The following is a 15,357-nucleotide window of genomic DNA, read 5'->3' as shown; positions in this document are numbered from 1 at the left end:
CGGGTACGGTACGGTAGAATCCCGCCCATTGGTACTGATTCTTACTTTGCTGATGTGCTAGGCATTTTCCGATCGCGATTTCTAACGTTAAATCCTTTTGTCTCAAAGGTCTTTCTCTGAGGTGCTCATCATTTATTCCAAAAACAATTTGGTCACGAATTAAAGAATCTTGCAGTGCTGAAAAGTTACAGGATTGAGCGAGAAAGTTTTAAGTCTGTTACAAAGAGAGTAAACAATTCTGGTTTTTGCAATCTCTTATGGAAAATTAAGCTTTCAAATGTCTCATTTGTTTGGATCTTACAATGGTCATCGAATTTACTTAAAATTTAGCTTTGTCCTGGCCAGCTGAATATTGAAAAGAGTTGTATATTTCGATAACACACTGTCCTGTCATTGTTAAGAGCAACGCAATTTTGTGAGCGTTAGTTAATCCTGTAGCTTCCAGATATATTTGAAATTGCTGTTTAAAGAGCTTCCAATTTGCATTCAATTTACTGGTGATCCTTCAGTGACATGGAGCTAGTGCGTGGTCCATTGAGGCGTTTGTCTTCGAAGAAGGATTCGTTTGCTGCAATGCTTCCACAGTCGAATAGCTGACAAGGTTTTCTTCTTTTTCTGATCAAACTAAATCACTCTAGCTAGTTTACTGAAGCCAAACCCTGGTACCATGTTATTTTACATGATCGGAATATGTCGTTACTCCTTGCTTTACTTCCAGAATGGTCTGATGGGAAGATTTCAATGAAACTACCAATCTTCAATTCAAAGCAAAATAGATTGGTAGATTTAATGAATAACAAATTAAATACTAATGAGTTTGTGTACTCTTACAGAACTATAACTGATGATAAAGTAAATCAGAAGACATATTAATTATATTTAGCTACACGTGCTAACTATGCTATATCTCTCTAACATGCTGCTGTCTAGTCACACCTGGTTCACAGAGACCCAAGATCCTTTGAGTTCAGTTTATATACCTGAATCTAGTGCTGCCATCTAGTGGTTGTCAACACTATGTAGTTGTTAACCCATTTCATACCAGCAGATATACAGATCACTACACCCCTCACACACACCCATATAGTCTCTGTGCAAACCCCTCACACACTCCCAATATACAGTGTCTGGCAAACCCCTCAACTCCCCCCCCCCCCCATTTAGTCTCTGCAAACCCCTCACACACACCCAAATTTGCCATCTCCGTGCAAACATTTCACACCCCCCGATTTACAGTTTTGTGCAAACCCCTTACATCCTCCAATTTACTGTCTCTGTGCAAACCCCTCACATCCTCCAATTTACAGTCTGTGCAAACAACTCACACCCCCCAATTTACTGTCTTTGTGCAAACCCCTCACACACCCCAATTTACTCTCTCTGTGCAAACCCCTCACACACCCCAATTTACAGTCTCTGTGCAAACAACTCACACCCCCCAATTTACTGTCTTTATGCAAACCCCACACACACCACAATTTACTGTATCTGTGCAAACCCCTCATACCCCCCAAATTTACAATCTCTGTACATACCCCTCATACCCCCCAAATTTACAATCTCTGTACAAACCCCTCATACCCCCCAAATTTACTGGCTCTGTGCAAATCCCTCACACACCCCAATTTACTGGCTCTGTGCAAATCCCTCACACACCCCAATTTACTGTCTCTGTGCAAACCCCTCACACACTCCAATTTACTGTCTCTGTTCAAACTCCTCACGCCCCCCCAATTTACTGTCTCTGTGCAAACTCCGCACGCCCCCCCAATTTACTGTCTCTGTGCAAACTCCTCACGCCCCCCCAATTTACTGTCTCTGTACAAACCCCTCACATTCCCCAATTTACAGTCTGTGCAAACCTCTCAATCCCCCCAATTTACAGTCGCTGTGCAAAGCCTTACACCACAAAAATTTACAGTGTCTGAGTAAGCCCCTCACATACTCTCATTTAGTCTCAGTGCAAACCCGTCAGACTTTATAGAACAGTACAGCACAGAACAGGCCCTTCGGCCCTCGATGTTGTGCCGAGCCATGATCACCCTACTCAAACCCACGTATCCACCCGATACCCGTAACCCAACAACCCCCCACCCCTTAACCTTACTTTTTAGGACACTACGGGCAATTTAGCATGGCCAATCCACCTAACCCGCACATCTTTGGACTGTGGGAGGAAACCGGAGCACCCGGAGGAAATCCACGCACACACGGGGAGGACGTGCAGACTCCGCACAGACAGTGACCCAGCCGGGAATCGAACCTGGGACCCTGGAGCTGTGAAGCATTTATGCTAACCACCATGCTACCGTGCTGCCCTCACATAGACACCCCCAATATACTGGGCGCGATTCGCCACAACTGAGGAGATTCGCGGAAGCCGCCGTGAAAGAGGCCGTCTCTCACGATGGCTTTGGCGCCCGGTCCTGGGACCTGATTCTCCCCCCGGGGTGGGGCTAGGAGCGGGACCCCGGGGTTCTCGGCCGCGCAGCCTTGACGACTGTCGTCAAGGCCGCGCACCGAGAATGACGCGCGGCTGGTGCCTGTATGACGTCAGCCGCGCATGCGCAGGTTGGACGGCTCCAACCCGCGCATGCGTGGATGACGTTATCACGCAGACGGCTCCGACCCACGCATGCGCGGAGCCTTCTTTTCCCTCAGCCGCCCCACAAGACGGGCGGCTTGATCTTGCGGGGCGGCGGAGGGAAAATAGGGCGTGCAGTTTGGACGCAGGCCCGACGATCGGTGGGCACCGATCGTGGGCCTGTCCCCTCCCGAGTACGGCTGTGGTGCTGATTACCCAAACGGGCGCCTAGAAGCCCCAAATGGGCTCCTGGCGCCCGTTTCACGACGGCAGCGACCAGGTGTGGTTGCCGCCGTCGTGAAAAGGTCGGAAACGGCCGGCCACTTGGCCCATCGGGCTCAGAGAATCGGCGTTTGCCGTGGAAAACGGCAAGCGCCGATTCGGCGAGCGGGGCAAGCATGGGGGGGAGAATCGCGGGGGGGTCGTAAAAAATGTCGGGAGGCCCTCCCGCGATTCTCCCAGGCAGCGTGAGGAGCGGAGAATTCCGCCCACAGTGTCTGGAAACCCCCTCACACTCCCTCATTTAGGGCGAGATTCTCCGCAAATGCCACTTCCGGGGCCGATTCTCACCCCCGGGCGGGACTAGGAGCGCGGCCCCGTGCGTCACGGTGGTCGTCAAGGCCGCACGTCAAGCGTCACGGTGGCTGAAGCGGCCGATGACGTCAGCCGCGCATACGCAGGTTGGACAACGCCAACCCGCGCATGCGCAGTTGGCGTCTTTCTGCTCAGCCGCCCGGCAAGACGTGGTGGCTTGATCTTGCCGGGCGGCGGAGGGGAAAGAGTGCATCTGTTTTGGACGCTGGCCCGATGATCGGTGGGCACTGATCGCGGGCCTGTCCCCTCCCGAGCACAGTCGTGGTGCTCCCGTGCCAATCGGGCCTCTAGATGCCCCAAACGGGCATCTGGCGCCCGTTTCATGATGGCAGCAAGCAGGTGTATTTGCTGCCGTGGTGAAATGGGCGTGAAGGCCCGGCCGCTCGGCCCATCGGCCTCGGAGAATCGCCGCTCGCCGTTCGTGGCGTGGGTCGGGCGAGGGGGGGGGAGAATAGCGGGAGGGCGTGAAAAATTTCGGGAGGCCCTCCCGCTATTCTCCCACCCAGCATGGGGGGCGGAGAATCGCGTCCTTAGTCTCTGTGCAAACCCCTTGTCATGGTATGCAAACATGGAACCAATGAACACACAGAATAGGACACAACCAATGGGCAGTCAGGACACACAGAGGTGGCATCACCACAAGGGGTCATGACATAAACACTATAAAAGGGATGAGGCACTCACACCCTGCCTCTTTCCACAGACAGACATCTAGAGAGTCAGACAGGGTTGATCAGCAGCATCACACCCCAGCACATGGCTGAGAGCAAGCTGGTACAGTTAGACTGAGTTACTACAGTTAGATTAGCAGAGAGTCAAACTCATTTGGGAACTGGGTTATAGTTCAATAAACACGTTGAATTAATTTGGAGTCTGGAGCATCCTTTAGTTAAGACTGCATCAAGTAGCAGCCTGTGTTATCCGAAGCAGCATAACACAACACCCCTCACACGCTCCAATTTACAGTCTCTGTGCAAACCTCTCACACACATCCCAATTTAAAAATCTCTGTGCAGACACCTCACACACACCCCAATTTAAAGTACCTGTGAAAACCCCTCACACCCCCACCAAAATTTACAGTCTCTGTGCAAACCCCTCACACCCCAATTTACTGGCTCTGTGCAAACCCCTCACACCCCAATTTACTGTCTCTGTGCAAACCCCTCACACCCCCCAATTTACTGTCTCTGTGCAAACCCCTCACACCCCCCAATTTACAGTCTCTGGGCAAACAACTCACACCCTCCAATTTACTGTCTTTGTGCAAACCCCTCACACCCCCCAATTTACTGTCTCTGTGCAAACCCCTCACACCCCCCAATTTACTGTCTCTGTGCAAACCCCTCACACCCCCCAATTTACTGTCTCTGTGCAAACCCCTCACACCCCCCAATTTACTGTCTCTGTGCAAACCCCTCACACCCCCCAATTTACAGTCTCTGTGCAAACAACTCACACCCCCCAATTTACTGTCTCTGTGCAAACCCCTCACACCCCCCAATTTACTGTCTCTGTGCAAACCTCTCACACCCCCCAATTTACTGTCTTTGTGCAAACCCCTCACACCCCCCAATTTACTGTCTCTGTGCAAAGCCCTCACACCCCCCAATTTACTGTCTTTGTGCAAACCTCTCACACACTCCAATTTACTGTCTTTGTGCAAACCCCTCACACCCCCCAATTTACTGTCTCATTTAGTCTCAGTGCAAACCCATCAGACAACCCCAATATACAGGGCGCAATTCTCCGCCCCCCACGCCGGGTGGGAGAATTGTGGGGGGGGGGGGCTGGGTGAGTCCCGCCACGCCGCCCCGTCACGCGCAGGTGATTCTCCCCCCCCCCCAGAACAGAACAGTCTACGACACGCCGCTCGGAGAATCGCCGCTCGCCGTTTGTAATGGGCGAGCGGCGATTCTCCGGCCCGAATGGGCCGAGCGGCCTGCCCAATCCGACGGGTGCACGCCGTCGCCAACCCACACCTGGTCGCTGCCGGCGTGAACAGTGCGCGAACACTGTGTGGGCGGCCTGTGGAGGGGGGGAGGGAGGATCGAGCACCGGGGGGGCGCTCAGTAGGGGTCTGGCCCATGATCGGTGCCCACCAATCGGCGGGCTGGATTCTCTAAAGGACGCACTCTTTTCCTCCGCCGCCCCGCAAGATCAATCCTCCATGTCTTGAGGGGCGCCTGCGGGGACGACGGCAACCGTGCAGGCGCGGGTTGACGCCAGCCAACCTGCGCATGCGCGGGTGATGTTATTTACGCGGCGCCGCTTTTATGCGGCGCCAAGGCCTGGAGCGCGTAAATTACGCGGCGCCGCTCTTAGCCCCCCCCGGGGATGGGAGAATAGGGGGCGAGGAGCGGCCTCCGACGCCGGAGTGAAACACTCCGGTTTTCACTCCGGCGTCGGCACTTAGTCTCCCGTTGGGAGAATCCCCCCCACAGTGTCTGGAAATCCCCTCACACCCCTTCATTTAGTCTCTGTGCAAACCCCTCTCACCCCCCAATTTAAAGTATCTGTGAAAACCCCTCACTCCCCCACCACAATTTACAATCTCTATGTAAACCCCTCACCCCCAAAAAAGTTACACTCTGTGCAAACCTCCCACCCTACCCTCCCCACCCCACGCCCACTTTACAGTCTGTGCAAACCCCTCACACACACACACCAATTTACAGTGTCTGGCAACCCCCCCCCCCCCCCCACATTCAGTCTCTGTGCAAACCCCTCACACCTCCCAATTTAATGGATCTGTGAAAACCCCTCACTCCCCCACCACAATTTACAATCTCTATGTAAACCCCTCACCCCCAAAAAAGTTACACTCTGTGCAAACCTCCCATTCCACCCTCCCTCCCCCCCCCCCCCATGCCCACTTTACAGTCTGTGCAAACCCCTCACACACACACACACCAATTTACAGTCTCCGTGTAAACCCCTCACACCCCTCAATTTACAATCTCTGTGCGAACCCATCACACAAATTACAGTCTGTGCAAACCCCTCCTCCCCCTCCCCCCCAACACAATTTACAATCTATACATACATCCTGCTGCTGCAGGGTGACCTGTGCCAGTCCCCACTGGTACTCAATGCTGGTGAGATGTTGGAGCAGAGAGGTGGCGGTGACTTCCACATGTCGGTAGAGTTTGCTGTAGGCCAACCACTTCCTGTAATAGACAATCCAAAACACCAGGATCAGCATGAAACAGGCAATGGGAGCTAATAGCAACGACAAATTAGAGTAGAGAGCCTTGGCAGAGAAATGCTGTCATATGAACATAGTGACCAGTTAGCCTTTCTGGATGCTGAGCTGCAGATGGTGGAGGACAGGAAGAAGGACCTGATGGTTAACGTCAAGGACCTGAAGAATAGGTCGAGGTGGCAGAACCTCAGGATAGTGTCGTTGCCTGAGAGGGTGGAGGGTCTGAGGCCGACTGTGTATCTTGTGGCGATGTTTTCAAAGTTGTTGGGGGAGGATGATCATATCCCCCTCCCCCCACATTGAGCTGGATGAATTAAAACAGTCGCTCCGGATGAAACCACGAGCGAATGAGCCACGACAAACTGTGATAGTGTGCTTTCATAGCTATACGTCGAAGGAGAGCCAAAGCCAAATTAAATAGTGAGGTGTTGTGAGAAGGCAACAGGATCCAAATATACCAAGATGTTGTGGTGGACTTGGCATACAATACGTACCAGGTTGTGCAGTTTAATCGGTTGCCTTTGGTTGTGAGCTTCATAGCTAACAGCAGCGCCAACACAGGTACTTCATTATGGGCGGCACTGTAGCACAGCGGCTAGCACTGTTGCTTCATAGCTCCAGGGACCCGGGTTTGATTCCCGGCTTGGGTCACTGTCCGTCCAGAGTCTGCACGTTCTCCCCGTGTCTACATGGGTTTCCTTCGGGTGCTCCGGTTTCCTCCCACAAGTCCCGAAAGGTGTGCTTGTTAGGCGAATTGGACATTCTGAATTCTCCCTTAGCGTACACAAATGTGGCGACTAGGGACTTATCACAGTAACTTCATTGCAGTGTTAATGTAAGCCTACTTGTGACAATAAAGATTATTATTATTATTGGGCCATGTGACCTTCAACAGGGGAAGCCAGTGCTTTATAACAACAGTATGCATTTTGGTGTGGTGTACCCAGCGAGGCTGAGAGTTACACACAAATCCAGGGACCTTTCTTCGAGACGGCGGAGGAGGAGGAGGCTTTCGTTAAAGCTCAAGGACTTGGATTGAACAGAGTGGGTTTGAGTGGGACTTTGCTGATGGTTGGAAAGGTTTGTTTGGAGACGCTATTATAATGTTGTGTGTTTTATTTGTCTTCCTTTTTTGTATATAGATGTTGCTAATTTCTATTTGTGTTTTTGTATTGAGGGAGTATATGGCTTTTGGGAAATGGAGGTTATTTCAGGGTTGAAGGAGGGGCAGGGGAGTTTCGGTTCTTGGGTTTGGTGTCGGGAATTTTCCTTTTTTCTCTGGTGCATAAAGCTCTGGCGGGGGGGCTACATCACTAGCAGGCTGAGGTTAGCTAGTGAACGGGAGTGAGATGGGAGAGCATCTGTGGCTTGCTGAAAATGTTTAGTCAGCTAGCGATGAGCCTAGAAGGTGTTACGGTGAGGGGATGGAGGGGAGCCGGATTTATTAAAGAGGAAGTAGTTGGGGGGGATTTCTGGGAGGGGCAGATTGTTACAGTTACTGGGGGGGTTTTGTTTGTCTCATCCATTGGGTAGGGTTGGATCCTGGGTGGGCTCTGTATTAGGAGTGTGGTAGATGGAGGGGATAATCCCTCACGGTGGAAATGGCTGACTGGAAATGGGGTGAGAGACTCCGCTTAGATTGGTCACGTGGAATATGCAGGGATTTTGGGAGCCCAGTGAAGCGTGCAAGAGTTTTCTCTCATTTGAAGAGTTTGAGGGCTACGTGGTGTTTTTGCAAGAGACCCACTTGCAAGTGAGAGACCAGATTAGGCTTCGGAAGGGTTGGATGAGTCAGGTGTTTCACACGGATTTTGATAGCAGGGCTTGTGGGGTGGCAATATTAATTAATAAAAGAGTTCAGGTTCAGATGGGGAAGTAGCGGACCAGAGTGGCAGGTATATCATAGTTACGGGAGTGTTAGAAGCTAAGTCGCCAAATCTGTACACTCCAAATCAGGACCATGTAGGGCTTATGATTAAGATATTCACTGCCATACCAGACAAATTGGGGGGTCATTTGAATTGTGTTTTGAACCCCAAGTTGGATCGGTCTAAGATGAAGTTGTTGGCCCGTTCAGGGTTACAAAGGTACTTCTGATGTTTTTTGAAGAAGATGGATCCATGGCGTTTTTGCACCCTGGGGTAGGGAATTTTCCTTTTTTCTTCTGGTGCATAAAATCTCATCGCGGATTGACTTTTTTATGATGGGAAGGTCGCTGCTGCCAGGAGTGAGCAGCGTGGAATGATAGTTTTTTCGGACCATACTCCACATCTTGTGGATGTGGTCTTGGAAATGGAGCCGGTTCAGCAGCCGACGTGGAGCTTTGATGTGAGGCTGTTGGCAGATTTGGGGGTTTGCATAAGGATAGCCACGTGATCGATTGGTATGGGGAGGTTTCACCCTCGGTTCTGTGGGAGGCCCAAAAGGCGGTGGTGAGAGGGGAGGTAATGTCACATAAGGTGCAGGTGGACAGGGAGGCAAGGGAGTAAAACCGAAGGATGGTGGATGAGATCTTGGAGGTAGATGGTAGGTATTCGAGTGACCCCACCACAGAGCTCGTGGCTAGCAGGAAGAAGCTGGAGGTGCAGTTTGATCCACTGATAAGGCAGTGCAACAGTTGTGGCGCTCAAGGTGGGTAATATATAAATATGGGGAGAAAGCCAGTCGTCTTTTGGCTGGTCAGTTGAAGCGGCAGGTGGCCTCCCAAGAGATTGTTCAGGTGCAGGATTCGGGTGGTGGAATAATGTCTGCGCTGGATAAAGTTAATGCGGCGTTTGAAGCATTCCATAAGAATCTGTATAGGTCAGAGCTGCCTGAGGAGGAGTCGGATATGGTGGAGTTTTAGAAGGGTTGGAAGGTCCTAAGGTGGAGGAGGAGGAGGATCGGGAAGGGTTGGAGGGGCCTTTTGAGACAGAGGAGGTCCGGACAGCTTTTGGTGAGGTTGGTAAGGCGTAGGAGCCGGGTGGGTTCCCGGTGGAATTTTATAAATGTTTGCTGATCGGCTGGTATCGTTATTGGTGGAGATGTTTCACTGCAGTCTCACAGCGCCGAGGTCCCAGGTTCGATCCTGGCTGTGGGTCACTGTCCATATGGAGTTTGCACATTCTCCCCGAGTTTGCGTGGGATCTGGCCCCACAATACAAAGATGTGCAGGGTAGGTGGATTGGCCACACTAAATTGGCCCTTAATTGGAAAAAATTAATTGTGTACTCTAAAAAAAATGTTTTAATTGTTGGAGATGTTTGAGGATTCAGTACCACAGGGGTCTCTTCTGGAGACAATGATGCAAGCATCCATCTCCTAACTATTAAAAAAGGATAAGGATCTGGTGGAGTGTGGGTCATATCACCCGGCTGGGTTCGATTCCCGGCTGGGTCACTGTCTGTGTGGAGTCTGCACGTCCTCCCCCTGTGTGCGTGGGTTTCCTCCGGGTGCTCCGGTTTCCTCCCACAGTCCAAAGATGTGCGGGTTAGGTGGATTGGCCATGCTAAATTGCCCGTAGTGTCCTAATAAAAAGTAAGGTTAAGGGGGGGATTGTTGGGTTACAGGTATAGGCTGGATACGTGGGTTTGAGTAGGGTGATCATGGCTCGGCACAACATTGAGGGCCGAAGGGCCTGTTCTGTGCTGTACTGTTCTATGTTCTATGTTCTATCACCCAATTTTCTTATTAAATGTGTATGCTGAGATTTTGGCCAAGGATTGAGTTTAAAGAAGTGCATTTCTCAGGTTATTGGGAAGGATCAGACAGGGTTTGTTAAGGGTTGGCGATTGTCGTCTAATGGTGCGACGACTGTTAAATGTAATGTTGTCCCTGTTGGAGGGGATAGAGCAGGAGGCTATTGTTGCATTGGATGCTGAGAAGAATTTTTGATAGTGTGGAATGGGTTATCTGTTTGAGATGCTGGAAAGGTTTGGGATAGGGTCTAAATTTGTGTCGTAGGGTTGGTTGTCATATAAAGCACCGAAGGCTGGTGTCTGCACAAACAATGCGAGTTTGGGCTATTTTCACTTGGACACGGATGTCTTATGTCCCCCTCTTTTTGTTTGCATTGGCGATAGAACTTTTGGCCATCTCCCTATGATTTTCAGATAGGTGAAGGGGGCTAATGAGGGAGGGACGGAACACAGGGTGTAGTTGTTCACGGATAATCATCTTCTGAATGTGACTGACCTGATCACACAATGAATGATATAATGGAGCTGTTGAAGAGTTTTGGAGCTTTTCCAGGATTTAAGTTGAATTTGGAGAAGAGTGTTTCTCTGTCACGCCGCCGGGTTGGGGAGTCAATCTGGGGGTGTGGCCATTCCCTTTAGCGGGTTCTCATTTTAGGTCTCTGGAGTTCAGGTAGCTCGGGATTGGGTCCGGCTCTGGCAGTTGAACTTTACGAGCTTTGGTGAGTAGGGTCAAGGCTGACTTACAGAGATGGGATAGTCTCCCTCCGTGTTTGGCGAGCAGAATTCAGTCGGTCAGTATGAATAATTTACCCCCTGCTACAGAGGCAGAGGCAGCAGGGAGGGTTTGGCATTGCCGAACTTGCTTCATTATTATTGGGCAGCGAATGTGGACAAGGTGCGGCGGTGTTGGGAAGGAGAAGGGGTAGAATGGTTGAGGATGGAAGAGGAGTCTAGTTGGAGGGCTGTGGTAATGGCAGCATTGCCAATGGCTCCAAGTAGATATTCAAGAAGCCCGGTGGTGCAGTCCACGGTGAAGATATGGAATCAGTTGAGGAGGCATTTTAGGGTGGAAGGGATTTCAGTGCCAACGCTGTTGTGCGAGAGTCAAGAGTTTGAGCCGGTGGGGATGGATAGTGTATACAGGAGGTGGAGGGAAGTGGGGGATCTGTATTTTGAGGAAGAGTTCACCAGTCTGGAGAAACTAAGGGAGAAGGTAGAGCTGCCGAGGGGGAGTGAGTTCAAGTTTCGGCAGGTTAGGGACTTTGCGCAAAAGGACTGGAGGGGATTTCCTCGGTTGCCGGGATACACCCTGCTGGAGCGACTGCTGCTTCCGGATGTGGAAGGGGAGGGAAGAATTGGGGATATATACAAGTGGCTGGGGGAGCAGGGATAGTGAAGATCAAAGAGAAATGGAAAGCTGAGTTGGGAGGGGAGATCAATTGGGGAGTATGGAGTGAGGCACTGCGTAGGATAAACGGGACCACCTCGTGTGCAAGGATGAGCCTGATACAGTTTAAGGCAGTGCACAGCGTGCATATGAGTCGGGTGAGAATGAGTGGGTTCTTTCAGGGGGTAGCAGATGAGTGTGAGAGTTGTGGGCAGGGGCCAGCGAATCACGCGCACATGTTTTGGGGTTGCGAAACGTTGGGAAGATTCTGGGCGGGAGTGTTCACAGTCTTAGCCAGGATAGTGGAGGAGGAGGTGAACTCGGACCCTTTGGTGGCAATATTTGGGGTCTCTTTGGGGTCTCAGAGAAGCCGGAGCTTATGGAGAGGAGGAAGGCTGATGTTTTGGCCTTCGCCTTTCTGATTGCATAGCGATTAATTTTACTGGAGTGGCGGTCGGCACCGCCACCGGGAGTAGCGGCTTGCTTGGGTGACCTGTATACCTTCCTGCGATTAGAGAAGATAAAGTATGAGTTAAGGGGCTCTTCAGTGGGGTTTGAGGAAAGGTGGGGATGTTTGTGACCGTGTTTGAGGGACTATTCGTTGCCGGGGAGGGAGGGTGAAAAAGAGGACAAATCTATACAGACTGTATAGTTGATTGCAGAGAAGCATCTTTCCCGGGGTGTTTGTTCGCTGTAACCTGTTTTGATACAGGTTTGTAATAAATAACATTTTTTAAAAATGAATAATTTACCACGGGAGTGTCCGGTGGCGGCCATTTCGTGAGTGGTTGCACTCTGGGCAGCTCCAGCACAAAGATGTTGGTTTTCATATAGAATCATAGAATTTACGGTTTAGAAGAAGGCAGCACAGTAGCATAGTGGTTAGCACAAATGCTTCACAGCTCCAGGGTCCCAGGTTCGAATCCCGGCTTGGGTCACTGTCTGTGTGGAGTCTGCACGTTCTCCCCGTGTGTGCGTGGGTTTCCTCCGGGTGCTCCGGTTTCCTCCCACAGTCCAAAGATGTGCAGGTTAGGTGAATTGGCCAGGCTAAATTGCCCTCAGAGTCCAAATTGCCCTTAGTGTTAGGTGAGGTTACTGGGTTATGGGGATAGGGTGGAGGTATGGGCTTGGGTAGGGTGCTCTTTCCAAGAGCCGGTGCAGACTCGATGGGCCGAATGGCCTCCTTCGGCACTGTAAATTCTATGAAATCTATGAAAATTCGGCCCATCGAGTCTACACCGGCCCCTGAAAGAGCACCACATCTCCACCCTATTCCCATAACCCAGCAACCACACCTACCTTTTGGACACTTTGGGGCAATTTAGCGTGACCAATCCACTTAACCTGCACATCTTTGTTAGGGGCGTAAACCAGAGCACCCGGAGGAAACCCATGCAGACACGGGGAGAACGTGCAGACTCCGCACAATGTTGGCCGTGTTTTGGGTAGATTCAGCAGAAAGGTGGAGCGGAGTTTACTGGCTATCAGACCCAGCAGTGCGGGATCTGGCTGAGGGGTTGGAGGAGACTCGTGGCACAAAACCAATTGTGAAAATGGCAGACGAGGAAGGGTCGGCGAGGTGGGAAAGCCTCAGATGGAGCAATGAGCTTTATCAAGGAGGAATATCGGCAGCAAAGGAAGGAGATGCAGAGTGACTGGTCAAAGGCGTTTGAGTGGGCTGGTCGAAGGCGACTGAATGGTTGGGGCCATTGGCGCAGTGTGCACAAGAATTCAAAAAAGGAAATACATACATTCATTATTGCGAATACATACATATATTGATAAAAGAACACTGTCAAAAAAGTGTTACGTTTGCACCATTTTTGTCAGAAAAAAGCATTTAGCTGAGGTCTGAGACTGTCGAATGTAGGGGGGAGGGTGGGGAAGTGTGTAAGGGAGCCTTCAGGCAGGAGCCGCCATGCTAGCAAGCAATGCTTGTGAACGGGAGTGTGGTGGGGGAGGAGGCCGCGATGGTTGGCCGGTTGTGGGGCTGGGGGAGGGTGGAACAGAATGCGATGTGGCAGGTATGGAGGATGTGTGTGGTCATGGGCAGGGTAGGGGGCCATATTGGATGGGTCCAGTTCAGAGTTTGTTTGGGCGAGGCAGGGCCGATGAAGGGTGATGGCGGGAGGTAGAGGGATGTGGAGGCGTAAGCCTCCGGTAGGAATGGTGACATGCAAAGTCCGCAGGTTAAACGGACCAGTCAAGAGGTCCCAGGTTTTTGCACAGTTGACAAGTTTGAGCGTAGAGGTGATTTTCTTGCAGGGCATGATCTCCGGCAGATTAGGCTGAGGAAGGGATGGATGGGACAAATATTTCACTCGGGATTTGGATCTGAATCGAATTCTTGAGCAGGAAAATGTGGGTTTGTGGGGGCCTGAGAGGTGCGAGATCCAGGGGGAGGTATGTGTTCGTGAGTGGGGTGCTGGAGGGGATGCCAGTGGTCAACGTTTATGCGTCTGATTTGGACGATGCTGAGTTTGTGAAGAGGTTACTCGGGGAGATATTAGACTTAGGTTCTCACCAGCTGATTATGGGAGGGGATTTTAATTGTGTTAAGGAGCCGAAGTTGGACAGATCAAACCCAAATCGATGGGAGGGGTAGAATGGCGAAAGCTGGGGTAGGTTTATGGAAAGGATGGGAATGGTGGACCCATGAAGTCCGTGAACCGGGAGGAAGGGAATATTCCTTCTTCTTGCATGTGTACACGGTCTACTTGAGGGTTTATTTTTTCCTGGTAAATTGGGCGATGATGGTGGGGATTATAGGGACGGAATATGCACGAACTGTGATCTCGGACCATTCATCGCACTGGTTGGATGTGGGGCTTAGTTCGGGACAGGTGCAAACACCGGGGTAGAGGTTGGATTCGGGACTTCTGGCAGACAAGGCGTTTTGTGAAAAGGTGAGAGTGGGGATTAGAAATTATGTGGAATTTAATCAGAATGGGGGTTGGTGGCGGCCACATCTTGGCAGGCTTTGAAGGCAGTGGTCCGAGGTGAGATTATTTTGCTTAAGGCTTAAAGAGGAGGAGGGAGGAGCACCGGCGGCTATTAGACGAGATAGTTGAGGTGGAAAGAAGATACTCGGCGGCTCCCATGGAGGTGATTTTGGCAGAAAGAAAAAAGTTGCAGGCGCAGTTTGATTTGTTAATGATGGGCAAGGCGGTGGGGCAGCTGGTAAGCGGGTTCCTGTTTGAGTATGGGGAGGAGGTGAGTCATATGTTGGCCCACCAGTTGCAATGACAGGCAGCATCCAGGGATATTTTGCAGGCAAGGGCGGAGAAGGATGAGCTGGTGTTGGAGCCGGGAAAGATAAATGTGGTGTTCAAGACGTCCTATGAGAAGTTGAATACGGCTGAGCCGGTTGTAGAGGTGGGGATCTGCAGTGGGTTTCTGGACAGGTTGGAGTTTCCAGAGCTGGAGGAGGGGAAGAGACAGGCACTGGAGGAGCTGTTGGCGCGAAAGGAGGTGATGGATTGTATCAGGAGGATGCAGTCAGGGCAGGCCCCAGGGTCGGGAAGGGTTTTACAGGCAGTTTACGACAGAGTTGGCTCCCACACTTGTTGGGGATGGCGTGATGAAGGTGAGTTGCCAGCAATATTATCACAAGCATCAATTTAATTGATCCCAAAGGGGCAGTGGGTCCTACAGGCCCATTTCTTTGTTGAGCAGAGATGTGAATGTGCTGGTGAAGGTGTTGGCGGGTGGGTTGGAGTGGTGTGTACCAGAGGTAGTCTCTGAGGACCATTGGGGTTTTGTGAAGGGTAGGCAGTTCTCCAGTAAGTTTAGAAGGCTGCTGAATCTTGGTATGACTCTGTTGGGGGGCAGGTACCTGAGGTTATTGTATCCATGGAGAAGGCTTTTGATCGGGCAAAGTGGAGGCTTCTGTTTGAAATTCTGGGTAGGC

General features: G+C 51.2%; 1 protein-coding gene across 4 annotated transcripts in view; it reads right to left on the bottom strand.

Annotated features, from left to right (window-relative positions):
* Positions 1-15,357, bottom strand: part of unc13d (unc-13 homolog D (C. elegans)) — a 495,771-nt gene that overhangs the window by 341,272 nt on the left and 139,142 nt on the right. For all 4 annotated transcript variants that reach the window (XM_038777597.1, XM_038777599.1, XM_038777598.1 and 1 more), the window contains one exon: positions 6,225-6,348. In XM_038777597.1, coding sequence (XP_038633525.1) covers positions 6,225-6,348 — 124 coding nt within the window. The remainder of the gene's footprint in view (positions 1-6,224; positions 6,349-15,357) is intronic.

Source organism: Scyliorhinus canicula, chromosome 18, assembly GCF_902713615.1.
Source record: "Scyliorhinus canicula chromosome 18, sScyCan1.1, whole genome shotgun sequence".
Lineage (NCBI taxonomy): Eukaryota > Metazoa > Chordata > Chondrichthyes > Carcharhiniformes > Scyliorhinidae > Scyliorhinus > Scyliorhinus canicula.
This window is presented reverse-complemented; position numbering and strand designations above follow the sequence as displayed.